The sequence below is a fragment of the Canis lupus genome, chromosome 13, assembly GCF_003254725.2.
Source record: "Canis lupus dingo isolate Sandy chromosome 13, ASM325472v2, whole genome shotgun sequence".
Taxonomy (NCBI): domain Eukaryota; kingdom Metazoa; phylum Chordata; class Mammalia; order Carnivora; family Canidae; genus Canis; species Canis lupus.
In genome coordinates, this window is record NC_064255.1 from 45,237,355 (window position 1) to 45,259,177 (window position 21,823).

Here is a 21,823-nt window from a genome sequence, read left to right on the forward strand (position 1 = left end):
AGTGCCCTGCTTCCCACCGCGATCAGCGCCCCCTCTCTGGGCCTCCCCTTCTGGCTTGTGTGCCCGAGTGGCCAGCACCTGCTGAGGCAGAGAATGACTTGAAGGCCTTGCCCCTGCTGCTCGGGGTCTTCTCGTTTTCACCTGGCTTTTCAGTTTTACGATCTTTTCCCTGGATCTTGAGCTTTTTTTATTTTCCCACGTGCTGATGGGGTACCGGTGAATGAGTTGGATTCTGGTATGTTCTGTGCCAAGCTTGTTCCATTCCTTAGTAGGTTGCCTGCCCCAGTGGGTTGGGGACCGAGTCTGGGGTGGGGCTGGGACTCCCCTCTCTGGCTGCATATAGAACCATCTGGGCCACTGAGTGAGAAATCAATGACCCCACTCCCACTTTTATTTAATTGGCCTGCACTGGGGCCCTGGCCGCCTTTCTCAAGCCTCCCGGGTGATTCTGATGTGCAGCCACTGGATTAATTTTAAGAAGCTAAATTAGCGAGCAGGGTTCTGGTGTGGACAGTGGGGAAGAGGATGCTGGGCAGCCGGCAGGCCATTTGCTCACTCCGGCCTCCCAGCCGGCACCCCAGCCAGCACCCAGGCTGTGCTTACCTTGTGCCGGGCACTGTTCCCAGCTGGTCCCATCACGGACTCCTTCAGTCCTCATGGTGTCCCTGTGGGGCAGGCGCTGTTACCCATTTTATAAAGAAATTCCTACTTCTCACAAAGAAGGGCACATGTCGTCTGAAGCTGACCCACAAACCTAGCACACACATTAGAGCAATGAAATCTAAAGCTGCTGGGGGGTGGAGGTGCTGCTTTGGATAGGGAGTCAGGAGAGACCTGGCTGATGAGGTGACATTTGAATAGCTAGTGAAGTCAGCGATGAGGCTTTGTGAACACCAGGAGTCAGGGAGGCAGAGGGCATAGAAGACGCAAAGGCCCTGAGGTAGGAATTCACGTGAGTATTCAAGGAAGAGGGGGCTGGAATGGAGTGAGCAAGGATAATGGAATGAGATGACTTAGGTCAGATCATGTATGGCCTTGTAAGGACTTGTTTAGTACTTGTTTTTTTTTTTTTTTTTTTCCTTTTTTCTTTTATGCTGCAGCAACAAATCCAAACTCTTGTTGATTGAAATTAAACGTTGTTACATGTTCTTTGTAAGCTGGCAGAGGTTTCCTCTTGACATCATTGGCCTCCTTCTGTCTGAAAGCCACGGGAAGGAGGGCTCCTGTTTGAGGAAAGGAGGAGTCAAGGCAAACCTAAAGAATACGTTTCAGCTATCATATACCCTTGACTCTGACGACAAGAGTTTTTTCCTTTTTTCTTATCACTGAGTAAAGTTGACATTTCAGGGGAATGGGCCCCGTGACCTGTACCTTAGCCCCTGAGCATTACATGCTGAACCCCAGTGTGAGAGACCCTAGCCCTGCTCTGCTAGATCATGTTCTGGTTCTGGCCCAGAAGCATTCAGGACAGATGCTGATTTTGATAACCTTTAATTTTTGTCTGATTTGGCTTCACTTTTTTGTCAATAACCTGGTCATTATTCTGTCCCTCCCCTCCCCAAGAGCCTCTACTGCTTTAGTTCATCATTTTCATTGTAATCAAGAAGCATTTACTGAGTACATACCTGTGCACAGTGCTGCATTAAAAACCTTTACACCGGGGTGGGGTGCCTGTGGCTCAGCGGTTTGGTGCCTGCCTTTGGCCCAGAACACGATCCTGGAGTCCCACATCAAGCTTCCTGCATGGAGCTTGCTTCTCCCTCTGCCTATGTCTCTGCTTCTCTGTGTCTCTCATGAATAAATAAATAAAATCTTAAAAAAAAAAAAACACAACAACAAACCTTTACACCTAAGAGCATTGCTCACCGACGGGCCAACTAGAGCTTAGCTAATAATAAAATCCTTGTAGGGGCACCAGGGTGGCTCTGTCGGTTAAGCATCTCACTCTTGATACCGGCTCAGGACATGATCTCGGGGTCCTTGGTTGGAACCTCGTGTCAGGCTCTGTGCTCATCCTCTCCTTTTCCTGCAAGCATGTGCGCACGCTCTTCTTTTTCTCTAAAATAAATAAATCTTAAAAAATAAAATACTTTCAATGATTGTTAGTGCTCAGAAGAAAGAAGTGTACTTGAAATCAAAATAACATTGGTGGTGTTGGTTGTATCACCTCTGCACATTTTTTTCCCTTAAAAAAAAAAAAGGTGGTGGGGGAGCCTGGGTGGCACAGTGGGTTGAGTGTCTGACTCTTGTTTTCAGCTCAGGTCATGATCTCAGATCTCAGAGTCCTGGGATTGAGCCCCACGTAAGCTCAGTGTGAAGTCTGCTTAAAGTTTCTCCATTTCCCTCTGCTCCCCTCCCCCCACCCCCTGCAAAAATAAATAAATCTTTTTTTTTTTTAAATCGGTAGGTTGTTTTAGATTTAGCCAGTTTTAGTAACTTTTAAGAAAATTTTACTCTAAGTTTGTGTACTTCATTATTAACTTTGGGTGGGAAATGGTGTTGCTTTTTTTCCTTTTATGGAGCATGAAGATTGATCAGTTTTTGCTCCAATAAGAAATAAGCTAGAAGGGAGGAATGGGCTTTGGATTAGGAATTAGAAGTGAATCATTCCCAGCCTGGCCACAGCGAGTTGTGTGATCCTGCCTGAGCCAGTAAAAGAATTGGACAAACGGACCTGAAACACTGAACTCCTCTTTCTCATCTCCTAAATACAGACAGTAATGGTGGTTTTTTTCCTCCGAGTACAATCATATTTTGTATAGAGGTTAGTTCCTAAGTCCATCTGTAAGGTCAAAATCCCCTGTCTTAGGAATATCACTGTCAGAAGGTGCCCTGCTGCGGGTTGTCTCAGATCAATCCAGCACAGCCAGTTCTTTCCTCCAGCACTGGAATGGATCTCTGGCTCTTCGGTGGCGCACCAGCTGAAGCAGCTGGCTTGCAAATTTAGGGACCGTGTTTTATGGAAAATACGTTTTTTAAATACTAGACTCATACAGTGTTGTGAGATGCACAAAGTATGATGGGCACGTGGAAACTGATTTGCGTGCCTGTCTCCAGCTCATGAAGTAGAATGAAGGGCCGGTATGGTACAACTGAAATATCTTGTCTTCTCCCCTCCTTTTCTCTTTTTTTTGCGGGGGGGGGACTGAATAAAGTTGACCTTGAGTGAGTTCAGTGTGGATATTCTGCTGCCCCACTGCCCACAGTGTAGGTCCTCTCTGCTTGTACTGCCACTGACTCATTAAGGCCCTAACCCTTCCCGGCCTCAGTCGTTTCCAGTAGTCTTTGCAAGAGGCCTTTCCTTCCCAAGCCAGGCCACTCACCATCTCCCCACCATATGTTGGCCTCGGAGAAATCCTAAAAAAAATGCCCGACTTCAACAATTGTGCAACACCCAGCCTCACAGCAGTACTTCTCAAAGTTCCCCACCAGTGTTGCGCCGTAGCGGAGTTTCAGTGAATTAAATTGTACTCATGGGGTCCCAGCAGGCATAGCTCGGGGTGTCTTGTTCTATAATCATGTTTTTTGTGTTCGTGTAACACATTACAGGGGAGTTACTATTGAGTAGAGTTGATGCTGCTTGAGTGTGCCACGTTTATCTGGTTGATTTGCATACCCTCGGGTGGCCCAGTTGGAGGTACAAGCCCTTCCGGAGATTAAACTGGTAAGCAGAGTTGGCAGGTTCTTCATTTTTTGACCTTTGTCTTCCTTATAAGTTTCCTCTTTGATCATGCCGCTCCTCAACATTTGAAGCTCACATGATGTGGATGCACTTGAAATGCCCTGAACTATCAAAATTACGATTTGGTGCCTTTGTGTTTGCATCCATTCATTGGGCGTTTATTGAGCACCTGTTATGTGCCAGGTATTGTTCTAGGTACAAGGGATACAGTAGTGGACAAAGCCAGGTCCTGGCTTCCATGAAGCTTACACTTCGATGGGACAGGAAGGTGACAAATCTGTGATATAAAGAAAAGAAAAAGGAAAGGAAAGCATGGGAAGGTGATAGAGGTCAAAGAAGGGGTCCTGTTTGTTGTTCTGGCAACGGTGTGTAAGAAGGTGATACTTGAATGGCAACCTGGTAAAATGGGAGAGCAAGCCATGTTACCACCAGAGAGGGCTCAAGGCAAAGCACGTGTCAAGGTCCTGAGGTAGGAGTGTGCTTGGAATATTCACACAACAGCGGGAGGCTCACTGTGGTTGAGGAGAGTAAGCAAGGAGGATGGGTAGGAGGTGAGATGGGAGTGTTGGGTAAAGGCAGAGCCTCCAGGGCCCTGTACCAAAGATAAGGGATTTTCTTTTGCCTTGAATGCCTTCCCCTTCCATCTGTAACTTGGTTGAGGTTGGAATTAACTTTAATCTGTTGCACATGCGAGCTAGTTGCCCCTCTGTTTACCGAATGGTCGTCTCTTGTTGATTGGAAATGCCATATCATATATTAATTGCACGTGTGTTTATACCTATGCACGTGCTTATCAACTCTCTTCCATTGATTTGTCTTCTTGCACTTGTACCATTTTGTTGAAATTATCGTGCCTTTATACCAAACATTGGCAAATTATGGTCCACAGGCCAAATTTGGCCTACCACTTAGGTTTTATAAATAAAGTTTTATTGGAACACAGCTATCCTCATTTGTTTATCTATTGTTTATGGCTGCTTTGAGCTATAATGGCCCAGTAATTGCAGCAGAGATGGCAAGGCCCACAAAGCTAAAAAATGTTTACGCCCTGGTCCTCTACAAAGAATTTACCGACCTCTGCTTTATACTATGGATCGCTATCTGATAGGGCACGTCCTTCCTCATTCTTCTTTTTCAACAATTTCTTGGCAGGGCCAGCATGTTTATTCTTTCAGATGAACTTTAGAATCAATCTGCCAGCCTCCCTTCCTTTTCTCCACCTCTTTTGGGGTGGAGATCTGGGAGGCAGGAAGAATAGGAATTTGATTGCATTTAATTTGTAGTTTGGTGGAAAGGGGAAGTGATTGCTTTACAATACCAGGTCTTTCCACTCCAGCGCTGTAATATCTCTGATATCCCTACATTTATGTCTTTAAGAAAATTTTTATTGTTTTTTATGTGTATGTTACATATTTATTTATTCCTGTGTGTGTTTAATTGCTTTTTGTTCCTGTTACAGTTGAGATCATCCTCCAGCTCTATTTTACAAGTGACTATGGTATGAAGGAAAGGATTTGATTTTTAAGAGTTTAAATTGTTTCTGACCTTCTTCTGGAAGTAAACTCCTATTTAGGACTGCTAATTTTTAAATTTGATTCTTTTGGTTGATGGTCATTGTCTGAACTTGCAGAATTATTTCATTCCTAATATTTGTGTCTGTCTATATTGTGGAACCCTATGCTAGGGTAGTTTAGGGACATGGACTTTGGGCCTTCCCGCCCCCCCCCCCCCCCCCCCCCCCGCCCCAGTGTCATGGGGGGTGTGTGGGATTTCTTTTATTCTATGTAGGTCACAGCAAATGGTAATTTCAAAACAAAAAAACAAACAAAAACCCAGGAAGCTTTATGTCTAGTCAACATTTGTCGATTGTTTTAAGAATACCCAGAGTATAATTTAGGCAAGCTGTGTATTAAACAGGCCTTACTTTTTTGCAAAGCTAGTTTTTGCTTTCAATATAGGATATAGAGTTTGCATGTCACACAGGAGAGTGAAACCCAGTCACTGCTTTACTGTGGAGAGTCATTTGATCATGGAATAAAGGTGACTTAACCTAGCATTTATCCTTTGGAATTGAAATATGAGCAGAAGGAGATTTTTATGAATCAGTTAGTGCTTTCCTAAATACGTTCTCTGTAAAGTATTTGATCTTTACCCTTAACATCTATTCCTTAAGGATGTGAAATCTATTTTAGATTTCAAGGTCTATTACTTGCCCTGAGCACTGAACACATGAACCATAAATTCAATATGTGTTAACCTTTGTGGATTTATCTTTTAATGCCATTTTTGTCTTTTTTTTTGGTCTGAATTTGTGTGCCTTCCTTAGCTGCTCCTTACCTTGGTGAAGCTAAAGAGAAATTATTCATGTCGCTGGTTTCTTTTCTTTCCCCTTTTCTTTTTCCTTTGGGCAAAGCGATAATGAGGTAGGTGGTGATGACAGTGGCTGTGGAAATGGAGAATCGCTGAGTGCATTGTGTGATTTGCGATACAAGCCTCGTTATCTGCATTGCCTGGGAAGTGAAAGTTCATATGTAGAACCTGGTCTTAAACGCTCTTGTCTGTTTTTCCCTCTGTGCTGAAATTATCTTTGACCATCATTGTGAATATCAGTTTGTGGTGTATGAACACAGGAATGCCATCATAGGCTGTAAAAACGTCCCAGGCAGGCCACCTGCTTCAGTCACAGAAGGAACCCCATCCTTGGAGTTTTTGTTATGGGACTTGACTTGGACCTCTGGGAGTTAGCATTTTATTTATTTTATTTTTTTATTTTATTTTATTTTATTTTATTTTATTTTATTTTATTTTATTTTATTTTATTTTATTTATTTTATTTTATTTTATTTTATTTTATTTTATTTTATTTTATTTTATTTTATTTTATTTTATTTATTTTATTTTATTTTATTTTATTTTATTTTATTTTATTTTTTATTTATTGTTTTTTTCAGTGAGCATTTTAGATAGCAGCGTGGTATGGAGAATGATATAAGCGAAATGTGATAATTGGTCTCTTTTATTGAACACTTAATATGGTCCAGACATTATAATGGATGTTTGCCACATCTTGGCATTATAATCTCATTTTATAGATGAGAACATCGAGATTTAGGTTAAATAACTGGTAGACCTGAGATTCAAATCAGCTTTCAGACTCCACAGAGAGGTTGTAAATCAAAGTGTATTTTGGCTGTGATTTTTGTTTGGGGAGGGGGGGACTCTGTGTGTCTCTGTATGTAGAAGGAGTTAGAAATTTTAATTCATTTAGATTGATTTTTTTCTGAAGGAGGGGCTAGAGGGAGAGGGAGGGAATCTTAAGCAGGCTCCACACCCAGCCCTGCACGGGGCTTAATTTCATAACCCTGAGACCGTGACCTGCGCTGAAATCGAAGAGTCAGATGCTTAACCAACTGAGCCACCTAGGCGCCCCTCATTTAGATTCTTTTATATGAATTTTGACAGTTGAATTAACATCAGGGTTGTGAGAAAGTACAGCATAGGGGGAGCATCTGGCAACCTCAGTGGTTGAAAGGTCTTTGGCAAGCCCCTTTTTCTGTCCCACACCATGTGGCCTCAGGGAAGAGAGAATCTAGACAGTTTTTGTGTTTTTTTGGGTGGGGCCAGAATTATATTTCAGGGTTTAATTTAGAGATGATGATGGAATGTATAATTTGTCTTCCGATTTTTAAATTGAGAGAGTACAAAAAAGGGGCGGTTGTGGTGTGGTGGTAAATGTGGGTCAGGAGGGCTGTGTGTGGATCCCCAAAGCCTCTCGTGGATCAGGAGAGCACTGTTGATTTTAGCTTTAGAGACCCCACTCAATGTTTATTAATTATAAACATAAGTAAATAAACAAGCACACACCTACTCCACATGCTTTCCTAAACCTTTTCTGTGCAACTGTGCTAATTAAGATGAAAAATCAGGATTCTGGGCCACATTATGCCATCATTTACCTTAAGTATGGCTAAACCATTCAGATGCTAAACAAGCAACAATTGTCTATATTGGAAGCCCATTTAGAAGCTCATTTAGAGTCGGAGGCCCTGCTCTGGTTGTCTCTCAGCCTCTAATTTTGGTTAGTTGGGCAGTTCTCAATGGCTGTGACAGGAGCATCTGCCGCCAGGTGGGTCAGAGCCGTGCATGTGTGTGTGTGTGTGTGTGTGTGCAAGCGTGCGTTTGCTGCTCCTGACAGTGACATATAAATGCCAGAGGCTCTGCTGCCTGCCAGCCCCTCTGCTCTGCGGGCCAGCCCAGAACTGGATTCCTGGCACAATTTTGCAAAGTAAAGCTTTCTAAACACTGGCAGGGAAGTCAGCTCGCTTTCCAGACTCAGAGCAGCAGCCGAGTCCAGCCTAGTGCAGAAAACTTGTATTGTAGTGTCTGCTCTTTGGTCTGTTCTTTGCACCTAATACATGTCCCACATAAACCATTCCAGTGAAAGGCGACTTTTTTTTCCTCTTTTTTATCCGAACGGCCTAACTCACGGAGTTACAGTATCTTTTCAAGGTTACTTTCAGACTAACCTTTATGATAGTAAAGAAAAGGAGCCTAGTGTAAATCTTGATATTTTACAAAAATACTTGTTTATTCAAATATAAAATTGTTTGTAAAATTTTAACTTCCATTTATGTAGCCTAACACGCATGCAGGCCGTAAGAAATGTTGGAAATTAGAGATGCAAAAGCCTAACAGTTGAGAGTTTTATGTTGTGTGGGATTCTAAGATGTGTGTATGATTTAGCATGTAATCCTGAAATTATTAGGGATGATGGGGGATACGTTCTTTGATTTGGACAGGTTTATGAGCATGATTTTCTGCTTCTGTGTTCCTGGGTTTGTGGCACTTTTTAATATGGCAATGCAAGTAACTATAGACTCCATCACTGGGCTCTGGGCTCGTGGACTCAGCTTGCAGTGTAATCCTTTGATTTGTCTGTGTTTGCTTGATGGGAGGGGAGGGACTTAGGTTCCATTTTTGCTCGCTCTCTTGTATAAGAGCCAACAAAATAAATATATTGCAAGAAATGCCAAATGGTTGAGATGCTTTTCTATTCTTTTCTTGCCAGGAGCTTGATTTGATACTGTATTAGTAATTCTGGGGAAGAGAAAGGGAAAGAGAAAGAGAAAGTGAACATGTTTCTTTTGAGATCTTTCTTCTATTTGTGTGACTTGTTTAATTTGCTAACGTTATTGACATTTTTCTCTTATGTTCAGGTTCATTGCTGGTAGGATTTTACAACTACTGAGGGATTTTTGTTTTGCCTAATGGCTCCCATGAAAGTTTCATGAACTTAAACATTCGGGTTGGGAATTTAACTTTTATTGCCAGACTTTATTTCTAAGAGGTCAGTAGTTGCATGTTGTATTTCATTTAATAAGTGTCAAATTAATGGAGATACTATTCAATGGTAGCAAAACACTTGTTTTTCTTCACTTCTGAGTTTTCTTCTTTTACAGTCTTCTGGCAGCATGGGAAATAAATGACACTGAATTTTCTTCTTTTTCTTTTAAAGACTTCCAGCTGAACTCTCATCTCTCAACACTGGCAAATATTCATAAGATCTACCACACTCTTAATAAGCTAGTAAGTCATCCTTTTAAAGACAAAACTACCAGCCGTTTAAAGTAGTTGTTTTAAGTGTATTTGGTAGAAGTTTAGATCACAGATACTAAGATATCGTCTGTTTATGGAAATGTTGACGAATCTTAAAACTTGCTATATGGTACGTGATTTCTTGGTATTAATGAACCCATTTCTTGCAGAATCTAACAGAAGACGTTGGCCAAGACGATCACCCAACAGGTATCTTTAATGCTTACACTACTTACTTTTAAATAAGCTTTGTAATAGAAAGTTATGAAGGAGAAGTACTAGCTGAGAGTGATCTGTGTTGTAATACACCAACAAGTTGTTACTTGGTTGAGGATGTTTTTCGGGGTGTAGGAAGGAAGCCATGTTCTAGCTCCTTCGCGGTGGCGTGTCTCTGTCGTGGGGCCCTGGTTTATGTCAGAGTACTTCAGTCCCTTTACATTGGCTGGGAATATTCCCTAGCAGTCTCACGGTACTGTTTCTTCACTAAAGTATTTTAGTTTACACTAAAAACTCCAGTGGTGCAGTTTGAAAGGTATTCCACAAATGCTTGCTGGATTGAGATGAACCATGATTTGATAAGTGGGTAGGGGAGTGCATGTATGTGTTGTGTAGGTCTTAGGGATTTACGAATTGGAAAATTGAAACAATTGAAACAATTATTATAAACCGTTCTCTAGTCCTGTGGTTCTTCAACTTCAGCTAGCCTATAATCAGCTGGGGAGGGCTTGTTAAAACAGATTGCTGGGCTCCACCCCCAGAGTCTCTGATTCTGTAGACTTGGGCTGGGGCCCCAGAGTTTGCATTTCTAACAAGCTCTCACATGATGCCGATGCAGCAGCCGGGCAGGAGACCACACTTTGAGAACTGCTTGTCTAAACTGTTGACAGTCCTGAAGTTCAGAAATGTGTGCTTGATCTGTGGTTATTACGTCTTCCAGCAAAAATTATTAAAATATTTTTAAACGGTTTTGAAAATTACTGCAGTGGTACAGGGATACGTGCTTGCTGGTGAATTTTGACCAGCACAAAAGTGAATGGAGTAAAAAGTGACAGTCCTCCTCCTCCTCTCCCATCCAGCCTTCCCCCAGTATGCTGTTTCATGTCCGTTCTTTCCGTTTTATAGTACTTTTAGAAATTCAGCATCGGTGAGATCATGCTGTACATATTACACAGCATCTTTCTTTTTTCATTTAATGGTATATCTTGGGGCTTGGGGGATTTAGAGCTGTCTCACCCTCTCCTCTAGATTGGTTCAGAATCAGTTGAAAATTAGATGCAAGATGGAGATCGAAGTAACAGTTTGGTTGGAAAACACAGCCTAGATGTATAGCAAGAATGCGGAGGCTTTCCTGTATTCACCTGAATTAGACAGCCCTACACCTAGTCACTGCCACGACGAGGTATGCACAGGCCAGCACACTGCTGTCCCCCCTCCGGCGGAGGAGTCTGAGCTGCTGCTGGCTGGCCAGTCTGAAAGGGAGTTCAGGAAGGGCTGTGGGCCCTTCTGCTCAGCTCCTTCTCCCTGGATCACTAATTAGATCAGACAGACACTCCTCCTTCCAGGGTAAGGAGTGAGAAAAGGGGGTGGTGGTGGTGGGGGGGGGGCAAAGTCTGTGCCCGGAGTGTTCCAGAAGGCCAGGCCACAGAGGCTCCCTTCACCTGATCTTTCTGTGTCAGTGAATCAACTCAAGGACAATCAAAAACAATTTACTTAATACATTTTGAAAACAGTGTATGCACATGGTTTGAAAAGAAATATTGGAAAGGTATAAAATAAAAAATGAAAATTTCTGTTCCAATTTATTGCCCCCAGCTTCCACACCCCATCAGTACTCCACATTTGATTCTGTAGAGGTAACTCTTCTATTCTTACGTTTGTTTCCCTGCCGATGGGGATATTCCTCCCACAAAAGTATATGTTTGTATGTGCCTCTTGTATTTGTCACTCTGTGTATCTTGATCTTTTTATAGTAGCACATTTATAAAGCATCTGCTTTATATTTTAAAGTCTCCGCATTTTTCAAGTTCATGGGTATATCATAATATATCTGCAGCCTCCTACTGATATGCATTTAAGTGTGTTTAACTTGGCTGCTACCAATAATGCTGAAATAAAATTTTCAGGGCTTCTTTTAATAGTTCAGAAGTAAAGCATATTCGTCTCCAGTTCTGAACCAGAACGTTGGTGGGCTCTGAGGATTTGCAGTCTTGATTTAAAACTGAATGTTGTGTTGGTACAGCCTTGAGGTTGTCTTGTCTCTTCTTTAGCTGAGGTAGTAAAACCTCTAAGTTCTGAATCTTGTACGTTGTATAGTTAACTTTGAACTTTGGATTCAAATGAATATTGTTACTATAGTAATGTTATATCTAAATATTTAACCCAAATGTGGTGATTTAATAACTGGAAGCTGTAATTAAGAAAATGAAAGTAGAAAATGTATTTGGCCTCATGCCTCCTCTTTTCACCCTTGGGGGCCTGGTGCCTGTGTGTGCTGTTTGGTGTGTAACATGCTGGTGCAGTGCCTGGTCCCTCGTATATGCCGGTTGGTGGCAATTAGCATTAGTCATTTTTTTTTTTAATTTATTTATGATAGGCACACAGTGAGAGAGAGAGGCAGAGACACAGGCAGAGGGAGAAGCAGGCTCCATGCACCAGGATCCTGACGTGGGATTCGATCCCAGGTCTCCAGGATGGTGCCCTGGGCCAAAGGCAGGCGCTAAACCGCTGCGCCACCCAGGGATCCCGCATTAGTCATTTCTTAGAATATCTCTTTCTCTAACATTTCCCCATTTGGTTATAGCATCACCTGTGAGGGGACCATACTTGACAGAGTATGCTTTAAGAACCTGAACAACATAAAATCCATGATGTTTAGCGATCTGACAACATTGATAACCCTAATGCTGCTTTGAATCTTTGGCCCAGCCGTGCCGTGACCTCAGCAATATCTGTAAGAAATTATGTGGAAGAGCCAAACCCAAGTGTGAGAGAGGCTGCTGTCTTCCTCCTGTGTCTCTTCTAACACTTTTCTTTGGTGCTCTCAGTCTTTCTCCTACAAAAAAAAAAAAAAGAGAGAGAGAGAGTTAATCTTGGACAAGTAGCCCCAAATCTAAATTACAGGGAATGAATATAAAAAAAGCCAAATGGAGAGGGCAAAAAAAAAAAAAAAAAAAGAGTAAGGAAGAAGATGCTAGATGTCAGAAGTGAGTATTTAGAGAGAAAGGAATGGAAAAAAGTTTTTTCTTAAATAGGATAAAAATTGCACATTTAGACGTTAACAGTTTCACTCAAGCAGACAAGTAGTTCAATGATCTGTTAAAGGAAATGAAAGAAAATATTAGGTACTGGAAAGATGTTTTCAAATGCGATTTATTTATCAACTGTAATCACTATGTCTTTGTGACATTGTTCAGTGAATAGTGAGGTGAAATAGCTAGATAAGTACTGAAGCAGCAGAAGGAACCGTGTAAAATGTTATTAAGTGAAACAAGGTTATGATACAACAAACTCAAACGAAAAGTTAGTGAGATTTTTGTATTAGAATGTGCATTGACACTTACAGGAAAAATCAGACAAATTCTCTAATTTTAGATCTCTTGAGCCCCCAAAACAAAAAGATTAAAAAAGAAAAGGCATTGGAACACCTACTTAGATACTGTTTATTAAAAATAACAGGTTTAATTGAATTGTCAAAACAAAGCTGGGTAGTCACTAAAGGGCCTTTAGTCTGATCGAGACGAGTTCGATTTGCTCTTTGAAATAGGTTTTGTGAGACCAAATATTAAAATAAACATGCTGAAAGACGTTGGCAATAGTTTTAATTGTTTAATGTGGGAAGAATTCACTGACTACTTGATTTATTTGAAAATATAGGCAGTTAATAGAATATTTCCTTGTTCTCTTTAGCAGCTTGATCACTTTAGAACTATTTTGGATCTACTTTAGTGATCTGAAGTTCTTTTTTTTTTTTTTTTTTTAAAGATTTTATTTATTTATTCATGAGAATACACAGAGAGGAGAGAGAGAGAGGCAGAGACACAGGCAGAGGGAGAAGCAGGCTCCATGCAGGGAGCTCGATGTGGGACTTGACCCTGGGTCCCCAGGCTCATGCCCTGGGCCGAAGGCGGCGCTAAACCGCTGAGCCACCCGGGCTGCCCGATCTGAAGTTCTTTTAACGCTAAACCAAAAAGAAATGAACCTGAACTCAAATTATAACCCTTGGGTAAAAAATAGCAATTTTTATTGCCTCCTTAAGGACCATGTATACACACCCCAGCGTCGGGGTCGATTTCAGACTGTTCATCTAGTGTTGAAATACCAACACTGAACACCAGAACATCAAAATAATATTAAGGAGTGTGAGTTATCGGGATTACTAGTTGAGATTCTTCTCCTCCTCTTCCTCCTTTATTATTATTATCAAAAGGCTTTTTCTTTCATGTGTATCTGCCAAATATTTTTCATGATGTAAGATGGATCTTTAAAATCTTTTTCATCACGCCTTTTGCTCAGGTGATTGTCAGAGAATAAAAACTTGCATCATTTCAACTGAATTTGAGTTTCTTAAAATGCATCTATTTGAATTTGTTTATCTTTGTTAAGTATTTATTGATCTAGGAACTTTTGGGGGCTCAGCTTTATCGGCCATTTTCTCATCTGTGGAATTGGAACCTAATAATGCCACTCAGATTTGTGAGGATAACTTTGGGAGTACTTCAGAGTTATTCTTCAAAGTGTCGGCCTTAATATTTTGCCTCGATCTGTAATGTCAGATTGATTGTACTTAAGTAGATACTTTTAGGAGACAAACATTTTCATAAATTGTTCTTTTAGTTTAGAGATAAAGTTGAGTTGTAGTAGATGAAGTGATATAAGTTCTGAGCTAGTAAAGCCTAAATTTAAATCTAATGATACAACTAAATACAAATTTGTAAAACATTCATTTAAATGAATATAATTTTTATTATAAAAAGGCTTATCACAAGGTTATTTTAAGAAGCCAACATTCCCAAATATTTTTGTTTAAGAAAATCCTGCTTGCCAGGAGACCTAAAATCAAGTCCTTATTTTACTGACAGGAAGAAAATCTGAAATGATATTTTATCTATGCATAGGTAATTTAAATATCTGAGAAGATACTGAGGAAATGTACTGACTTTTCAAGTAGAATTTGATTTACACATGTTTCAGAAACACATTTATTTCACAATACTTATTGAGAGTCTCCTGTAGGATTCTCAATAATGTATGGATCTTACTATTGTTGTACTAAGGTACTGTATTAGCTGCTGTGTATGCACAGGTGAACCAGATGGGGCCCTGCAAACCAACGTGTACCTATGTATGTGTACTTAAAATCTCTAGCTGTTGCTCTCACTCAGGAAGGATCCCTGGAGCTATGCTAGGGAGAAGGGGACCAGGTTTGGGGCATATTAGTCTTGAGTTGCGTCCTCTGTATATTTTATTGACTTGATTCATGTTGGCAAAGTATTTTAAGTAAACTTATTTGCCTCAATATTAAAAAATCGCGTTTTAGGTAGCCTGACACTCCTCACTGTCATTGTGGGTTCTAGGCTTCTGCCTCTGGAGTTATGCCGTGTAGTCCTTTGTATCTTCCCTGGGGGATGAGTTGGACACATCTTTCCTCTGAGGCAGGGGTGAAAGGGTCAGTGAGCCAGTGAATGCCTGAACTCTGGTGGGCACCAGGACGGTGAGCAGACATCATTTTTTTTGCAAAAGATGGCCCCCTAATAGCTACTTGCTTATGCTGATCACTGGAGCAGAGGAAAATCTAAGCTAAAACCATGGTTCTTAGAAGATAAAAAATTTAAAAATATAAAAAAATGCCAAATTTGGGCTTAAGTATGAGTTCATTTTACACAAACACAAGAAAAAATGATTTGTGAAACTTTTCACGGAAAACATGGGTCAATAAGGAAGAAAATAAGAGAAAGTTGAAAAAGTTAGTTAATTGATGATGCATGTACGTTTACCAAAAATATGATACTCTTGGTGTGTAGGACTCAGTGAAGCCAGACATCACACCAGTTTGCCTCCAAGGAAGCAGATAGGAGAGGAGCTAGTGGATTAACCTTTATGGGCAAATATTGGTGAAGACATGATCTTAGTGTGTGCATTGTTTGATGCGCTGAGGAGATAGTGCATTTTCCTCCACGTTCTGCAAACACTGGTGTAAGGGAATGGTTATTGCCACACGAGGTACTCAGAGCCAAGCCATAGCCAGTACTGGAAGGAAATGACCTTTTTTTGTTGTTGTTGTTGTTGTTGTTGTTTAAGAGTGAGAGTGAGCGGTGTGCAAGGGGGCAGGGAGGGGCAGGGGAGAGGAGGAGTGTCTGCCCAGCCCAGAGCCTGATGTGGGGCTTGATCTCACGACCCTGAGGTCATGACCTCAGCTAAAATCAAGAGTTGGATGCTTAATCGCCTCTGCCACCCAGGAGCCACCGACTGTTCCTCATGCATACAAACCCAAGGAGGGCAAAATGAGCTTTGGGTTTAAGACAGACCACTCTTTCCTCCTTCCCTCCTCCATCTTAAATTATAGTTGACATCAATGTTCTGTTAGTTTCTTTTTTTTAATTTTTTTTTTTCAATTTTTATTTATTTATGATTGTCACAGAGAGAGAGAGAGAGGCAGAGACACAGGCCGAGGGAGAAGCAGGCTCCATGCACCGGGAGCCCGATGTGGGATTCGATCCCGGGTCTCCAGGATCGCGCCCTGGGCCAAAGGCGGGCGCCAAACCGCTGCGCCACCCAGGGATCCCTGTTAGTTTCAAGTATAAGACATACTGATTTGACATTTCTGTGCATTACACAGTGTTCACCAGGGTAAGTGTAGTTACCCTCTCACACCATACGGAGTTATTACAGTATTGCTGACTGGGCTATACTTTGTATCCCTGTGACTCATTTATCCTCTTAATTCCTTTCTATTTTTTTTTTCATTTGTGTTTTTTAGATTCTACACATATAAGTAAAATCATACAGTGTCTTTTTCTGACTTCACTTAGTATAATACTCTCCAGTTCCCTCCATGTTGTTGCAAATGTTTTTTCGTGGCTAATACTCCACGAGGTGTATGCACCGCATCTTTATCCATTCGTCCGTTGACGGCCGCTTAGGTTGCTTCCTTATCAGCTGTTGTAAGTAAAGTCGAACACACGTAGAAATGCAAATATTATTTCCCAGTTCGTGTTTTTGTCCTCCTTGGGTTTACTGGATCATCGGGTATCACCAGTTTCCATTTTTTTTTTTTGAGGCACCCCTGTACGGTCTTCCAGGGTGGCTGCACCAGTTTGGGCTCCCGCCCGTGGTGCGCGAGGGCTCCCGGGTCCCACGTCCTCGCCGGCACCTGGTCTCCTCGTGGACAGCGGGGGGGTGGTGGTGGGGGCCTGCCGGCTGGGGGCCCTGCTGCTGCATCGTGCACACCCCACCCCGCAGCATCCAGGGACAAGAATTTTTTTTTTTTTTTTTTTTTTTTTGCAAAAGCTTGAGTCACTCTGACACTCTTTGGACCGTTTTGTATGCTTTAGGGTTGTTTATAAACAGGCCCATTTTTCTTTTTTTTTAAAGATTTATTTATTTATCCATGAGAGACAGAGAGAGAGGCAGAGACACAGGCAGAGGGAGAAGCAGGCTCCACGCAGGGATCCCGACGTGGGACTCAATCCCGGGACCCCAGGATCACGCTCTGGGCCGAAGGCAGGTGCTAAACCGCTGAGCCCCCCAGGGGTCCCCTGAATAGGACTGTTTTGCAGGGAAGATGGGGCGCATGTGGTGTGGGCAGTGCTTCCCCCCCTTCCTCTCCCGGTCACTCCTGCCGCCGTGGGGCTGCGGGTGCCTTGGGCCTGTGTCTCCCATCCTCGGCAGGATGGGGCCTGGTGGGGACCTGGAGAGGGGCGGCCGAGGGTCGCTTCTGTGCTGAGGGGGGAGGCGGGACGGTGGCGGCACAGGCTCCATCACGCGGTGCAGGACACCTGCCCAGGTCGGGCTCTGGCCCTGGTCTGTGGCCCGAAAGGTGCGGCTGCACATTCCTGGCTCCTGAAGTTCGTCGGTCACCCCGGGCACCCGATGGTGGCCCTTCCCGGGGTCCTGACCGTGAGCTACTGACTGTGCCGTCCCCGGCCTCGGAGCAGACTTCCAGAAGGGCCGTCGGGGCATGGGCCTCAGGCCTCTGCTCCTGCTCCGTCACCATCTGTTGCCGCTCGCCGCCCTCCCCAGCCTTCCTCTCCCGGCTCTCGGCCCGGCAGCATGGGGATGCCACCACCGTGGGGTCCGGCCTGGCCCTGGCCGCACCCTGCCTCCCCCCTGCCCCATCCCCAGCGTTGGTCCTCACGCAGGGCTTGGCGCCCAAGCTCTTATCGGGTGTTTGTCTCCGTAAAACTCCTGAGCGGGGGACACATCAGTGGTGGAGGGCGCGACCCCGGGGTCCCGGGATCGAGTCCCACTTCGGGCTCCCCGCGGGGAGCCTGCTCACCTCTGCCTGGGTCTCGGCCTCTCTCTGTGTGTGTCTCATGAGTAAATAAATAAAAGCTTACAAAAAAAAACCCTGAGAAGGAGGTATCCCAGTTCTTACTCTTTAAATGATGAACTAGACCCGGTCGGTGACTGACCAAGCCCCCTAGTTGGGTGAAGGGCTAGAGCTGATGCATTGAATGCGGATCGTTCAGACACCAGCACCCTTTTGCTCTCTCGTCCTCTGACTCCCTGAGAGCCCAGGGCCTTCCGGGAACGGGCTGCTGGAAGGAGGAGAGAGACGGGGGTCCAGAATTCGTCCCTAGACACTTTTGGGGCCTTTGGAAAATCACTTGGATGCCCAGGCTTTGGTTTTCCCCATCTGTCCCGTACAGATAATTATCCCTGTCCTGCCTGGCTTTCGGGGTTATTGTGGGACCCAAATGGCATATGTGATAACGCCTGTGCCAGGATGGGCACATTTTAATGATCTTATAATTGTTTCGTAATTTGTAAGGGTTTTAGACCGTCGGAAGCAGGGACTACCTGGGTTTGAATTAAAGTTTTGCCTAACCTCTCCCTGCCCTGCCCCTATTCTCTGATCGGCATAGGCAGTCCCAATACTTCTCTTTTCATAAGCCTGGTAGGAGGTTAACAAGTGACGACATGGTATAAGTGTTGGGAATGGGCCTGGCTCCCAGGGAGGTCTCTGTAAGTGCTCCTTGCTGGGATTGTCGGTTGTTACTACACGTGAACATCTTTCACCCAATTAAAGTCATGCTTCTGAAAATCCTGGCGGAAAGTGGCAGAAATGGATGAAAAATTATTATGGAAATTTTGTTCAAGATCATAGCAGACTGCTGTGCAAAAAAATCTAAATCCTGTTTTTCTTTTTGTTGTTGTTTTTTGTTTTTTAAGATCAGATATCTCTCGAAACTTAGAGAAGAGTATTGGGGCTGATGTGCTTGTTTGTATTTTAGAGTCAAGGTGACTGGCTGACCTGGCCTTGCCTGATGACATACACAAAGGAGATAGCGGTGCGGTTCCTTTGGAAGGAACATTGCCACGTAAAAGACACTGGAAGCTCTGATGATTTATATTAGTGTTTTTGGAGAGTAAATGGAAATTGTGATTACTTCCGTTTCTCATGTGGTTTTAGTGGGGGGAGTATTGACTTGTGTCGTTGCAAGGTTTATTTCTTGACTGTAACATTTTCTCAAAGAGGAACTAAACCCCCCCTTTTTTTTTTTTTTTTTTTTTTTACCTTAGAACATTTACGGAGACCATCTAACCCCTTAACACTACAGGCCATGAACATTTTTTAATTTGGCGGGTGGGATGCTCTGGGAATGCTGGGCTGTGGCTAACCCTGCCGTTGTGCCCCATGGCTCTCTGTCCCCAGGAAGCCTGCGGTCTTGCAGCTCTTCAGACTGCTTTAGTAAAGTGATGCCGCCGAGGAAAAAGAGGAGACCTGCCTCCGGAGATGACTTATCCGCCAAGAAAAGTAGACACGATGGGTATGTCGCAGAGACAGTAGATCAAACTCGGTGACGTGTATCAAAGAATTTGAATTAACATTTTCAAAGTGTAGTTACCTTGTGATGTTTCTTTTACGTGTGGGTTTATAAAACAAAAACCAAATTAGGTAAGTCGAGTTCTTAGAAATTGAAGTTTTCTCTCAGTCCGTTGATCCACCAAAACTGGTGTAGAGTTTCTTTCTTTCCTTTTAAGGGCTTGTCGTCTGTGCCTGTTGAGGACCACCGGGTCGGTACGTATCTGTTCTCTACGAGGGTCTCACTTACCACACACAACCACAGGGCCGAGTGCTTGCTTCCGCAGGGGACCTGGGCCGAGAGGCTGGGGAGCACTGCGGCAGCTGGAAGCTCTCAGTCTGCTTGGAGTGTTAGCCGAGCAGAGCTTGAGGCTCAGATGAGTGAGACTTTGCTAGAAACGGTGAAAAAGGAGACTGTGTAAACCACTTCTCTTTCAGACAAGGGAACTGCTTAATTTTGGTGACTCTAAAAGTCATTTGACTTATTTATTTTAGGTATCTTTATTAGATCACCTTGATTTTCATGAGTCATTTTTTCTCTTCTCTCTCTCTTTCTCTCTCTCTCTTTTTTTTTTTTTTTTAAGACAATAAACAGACATCGTAACTTCAATCTTTTCTGCCTTTTTTCCATTTTCCTCCATTCTGGCTCTGTAGGTTACCTCACTAATGGGCCTGAATATTCACATCTAAAAATCAAAGGGATGAGATAAGATTTTTCTGTTTCTTTCTTGCTGTGATACCTAATCTGCCCCAGCTAGGTTGGAAGGATAAGATGGACTCCGACAATGTGAAAGTGGTGTCAACTCTTCATATCCCAGATGAGTAGAAAATACCATCTATAGGAAGATAGCAGTGACTGAGAAGACCATCCCCAGCAATGTCTAGTGATTTTCAGTAGCTTTGGGAAGCCAGGTCACTTAATACTTCTTTGGTAGTGTAGATGTTATTGTCACGGAACTGTTGAATTCTAATCACCACACAGCATTTTGTGACTCTAATATGTGGCACTTGTTTTTTCTCACCACAGTCTGATACAATTTAGTGTGAAAAAGCTAGTTTAAAAACTAGTAGCTGTGTTGCAGAAGGGTGTGAAATACCCTTACTGATAGCATTTCATTGGCCACCAGAGGCATAGGGGTCTATAGCTTTAGCTGAGTTTCTTTCTTGGGCTTTTTAAAAAAACAATTTTATTTATTTACCATACAATTTTATTTACATACCATATACGTTAAGTATATGATTCAGTGATTTTTACTAAGTAGTTAAAAGTTAGGTGACCATCACTACAAACCAGGTTTAGAACGTCTCCGCCCTCTTTCCCCCCAATGAGATCCCTGATGCCATTCACAGTCACCCCTTGTTCCCACCCCCAAGCCCCCCACAACCACCAGTCCAGCTTCCATCTACAGGTTTGCCTTTTCTGGACATTTCACGTGGAGTGGTCTTTTTGTGTCATGCTTCTTTCACTTAGCATGATGTTTTTGAGGTTCATCCATGTAATAAGCATGTGTCAGTATTTTTCTTTTATCTACTGAATGCTATCCAATTGTCCTTTTTTTATGTAGAGTATTTTTAGGCAATTCAAATATTGCAGTGTCATATGTAGGTCTCTGTATTGTTGACCAGTTATATCCTGTGAGTTGAGAATGTCTAGGCCCAAGATTGGAACCTGTATGTTTGAACCCTTGGCCGGTACCCACTGTTTTTTCTGGGTACCATGGCTGTCTCTTGTAGAAGAAATACAAAACGAGTGGTTTGCAGTTTCAGTATCTTAATACTCTATAGCCATGTTCACTATTAAAACCCGAATCTCTAATCAGAGGTATAGATAGATACTCGGGTGAATGTCTAGGTCACGACTAAAAACTTACTAAAAAGTAATTATGTATGATCTTTGCAACATATAATATATAAATTAAAACCGTATTCGTAAATAATCATAAATATGTATACACCACACCTATTGAGGCAATTTATATATAAATGAGGGAAAGAAAAATTATATACTCAAAATTTTTCTATTAAAATGACTATTTTAAAGATCCTGCCATCTCTCCCCTCCCCAGGTAGGGAAAATCTTGGTTCTTAGCCCCAGGTCATTGTGAAATAAAGAATTCCTGCAGAAAGTCACACTGCTGGCAGGAGGAGGCCACTGGGCTTCCTGACTCCGTCCTCCAGCTCATGCTGGGTATTTCTACCACAATGGGGCATTACGGGGGGCTGGTGGAAGCCAGGGTTCCTCTGCACCTCTCTGTCCTGAGGTTCCCCCCCCCCCCCGGAGGCTTGCGCATAATTTAGTGTTTCTTTTTATTTGCTTAGTGTTCCCTTGACCTGTCTAATACTGACAGGTTCTTCTTTAGACTGTGTTCTGTGCCCGCCCTGACTCATAAGACATGAAAGTCCGGAGAATTTAATGCAGAGCCATGTCCTGTGAATGAGTTCTAGGGTCAACCCTTGAAGAAGACACCGTAGCCATTTCTGGCTGTGTCTCATTCTATCATTCTGTAGTCATTCTCGCTCAT

At 42.9% G+C, this 21,823-nt stretch overlaps 1 protein-coding gene across 18 annotated transcripts in view; it reads left to right on the top strand.

Annotated features, from left to right (window-relative positions):
- DCUN1D4 (defective in cullin neddylation 1 domain containing 4) overlaps positions 1-21,823 on the top strand; it is an 81,799-nt gene that overhangs the window by 21,537 nt on the left and 38,439 nt on the right. For 14 of the 18 annotated variants that reach the window (XR_007401669.1, XM_025435510.3, XM_049092946.1 and 11 more), the window contains 3 exons: positions 9,198-9,268; positions 9,448-9,487; positions 19,152-19,266. Coding sequence is in view for 17 of the 18 variants with exons in the window: in XM_025435510.3 (XP_025291295.1) it covers positions 9,198-9,268; positions 9,448-9,487; positions 19,152-19,266 (226 nt within the window). In the remaining variant the exon portion in view is untranslated. The other 4 variants (XM_035705533.2, XM_025435513.3, XM_035705585.2 and 1 more) reach the window with 4 other exon arrangements.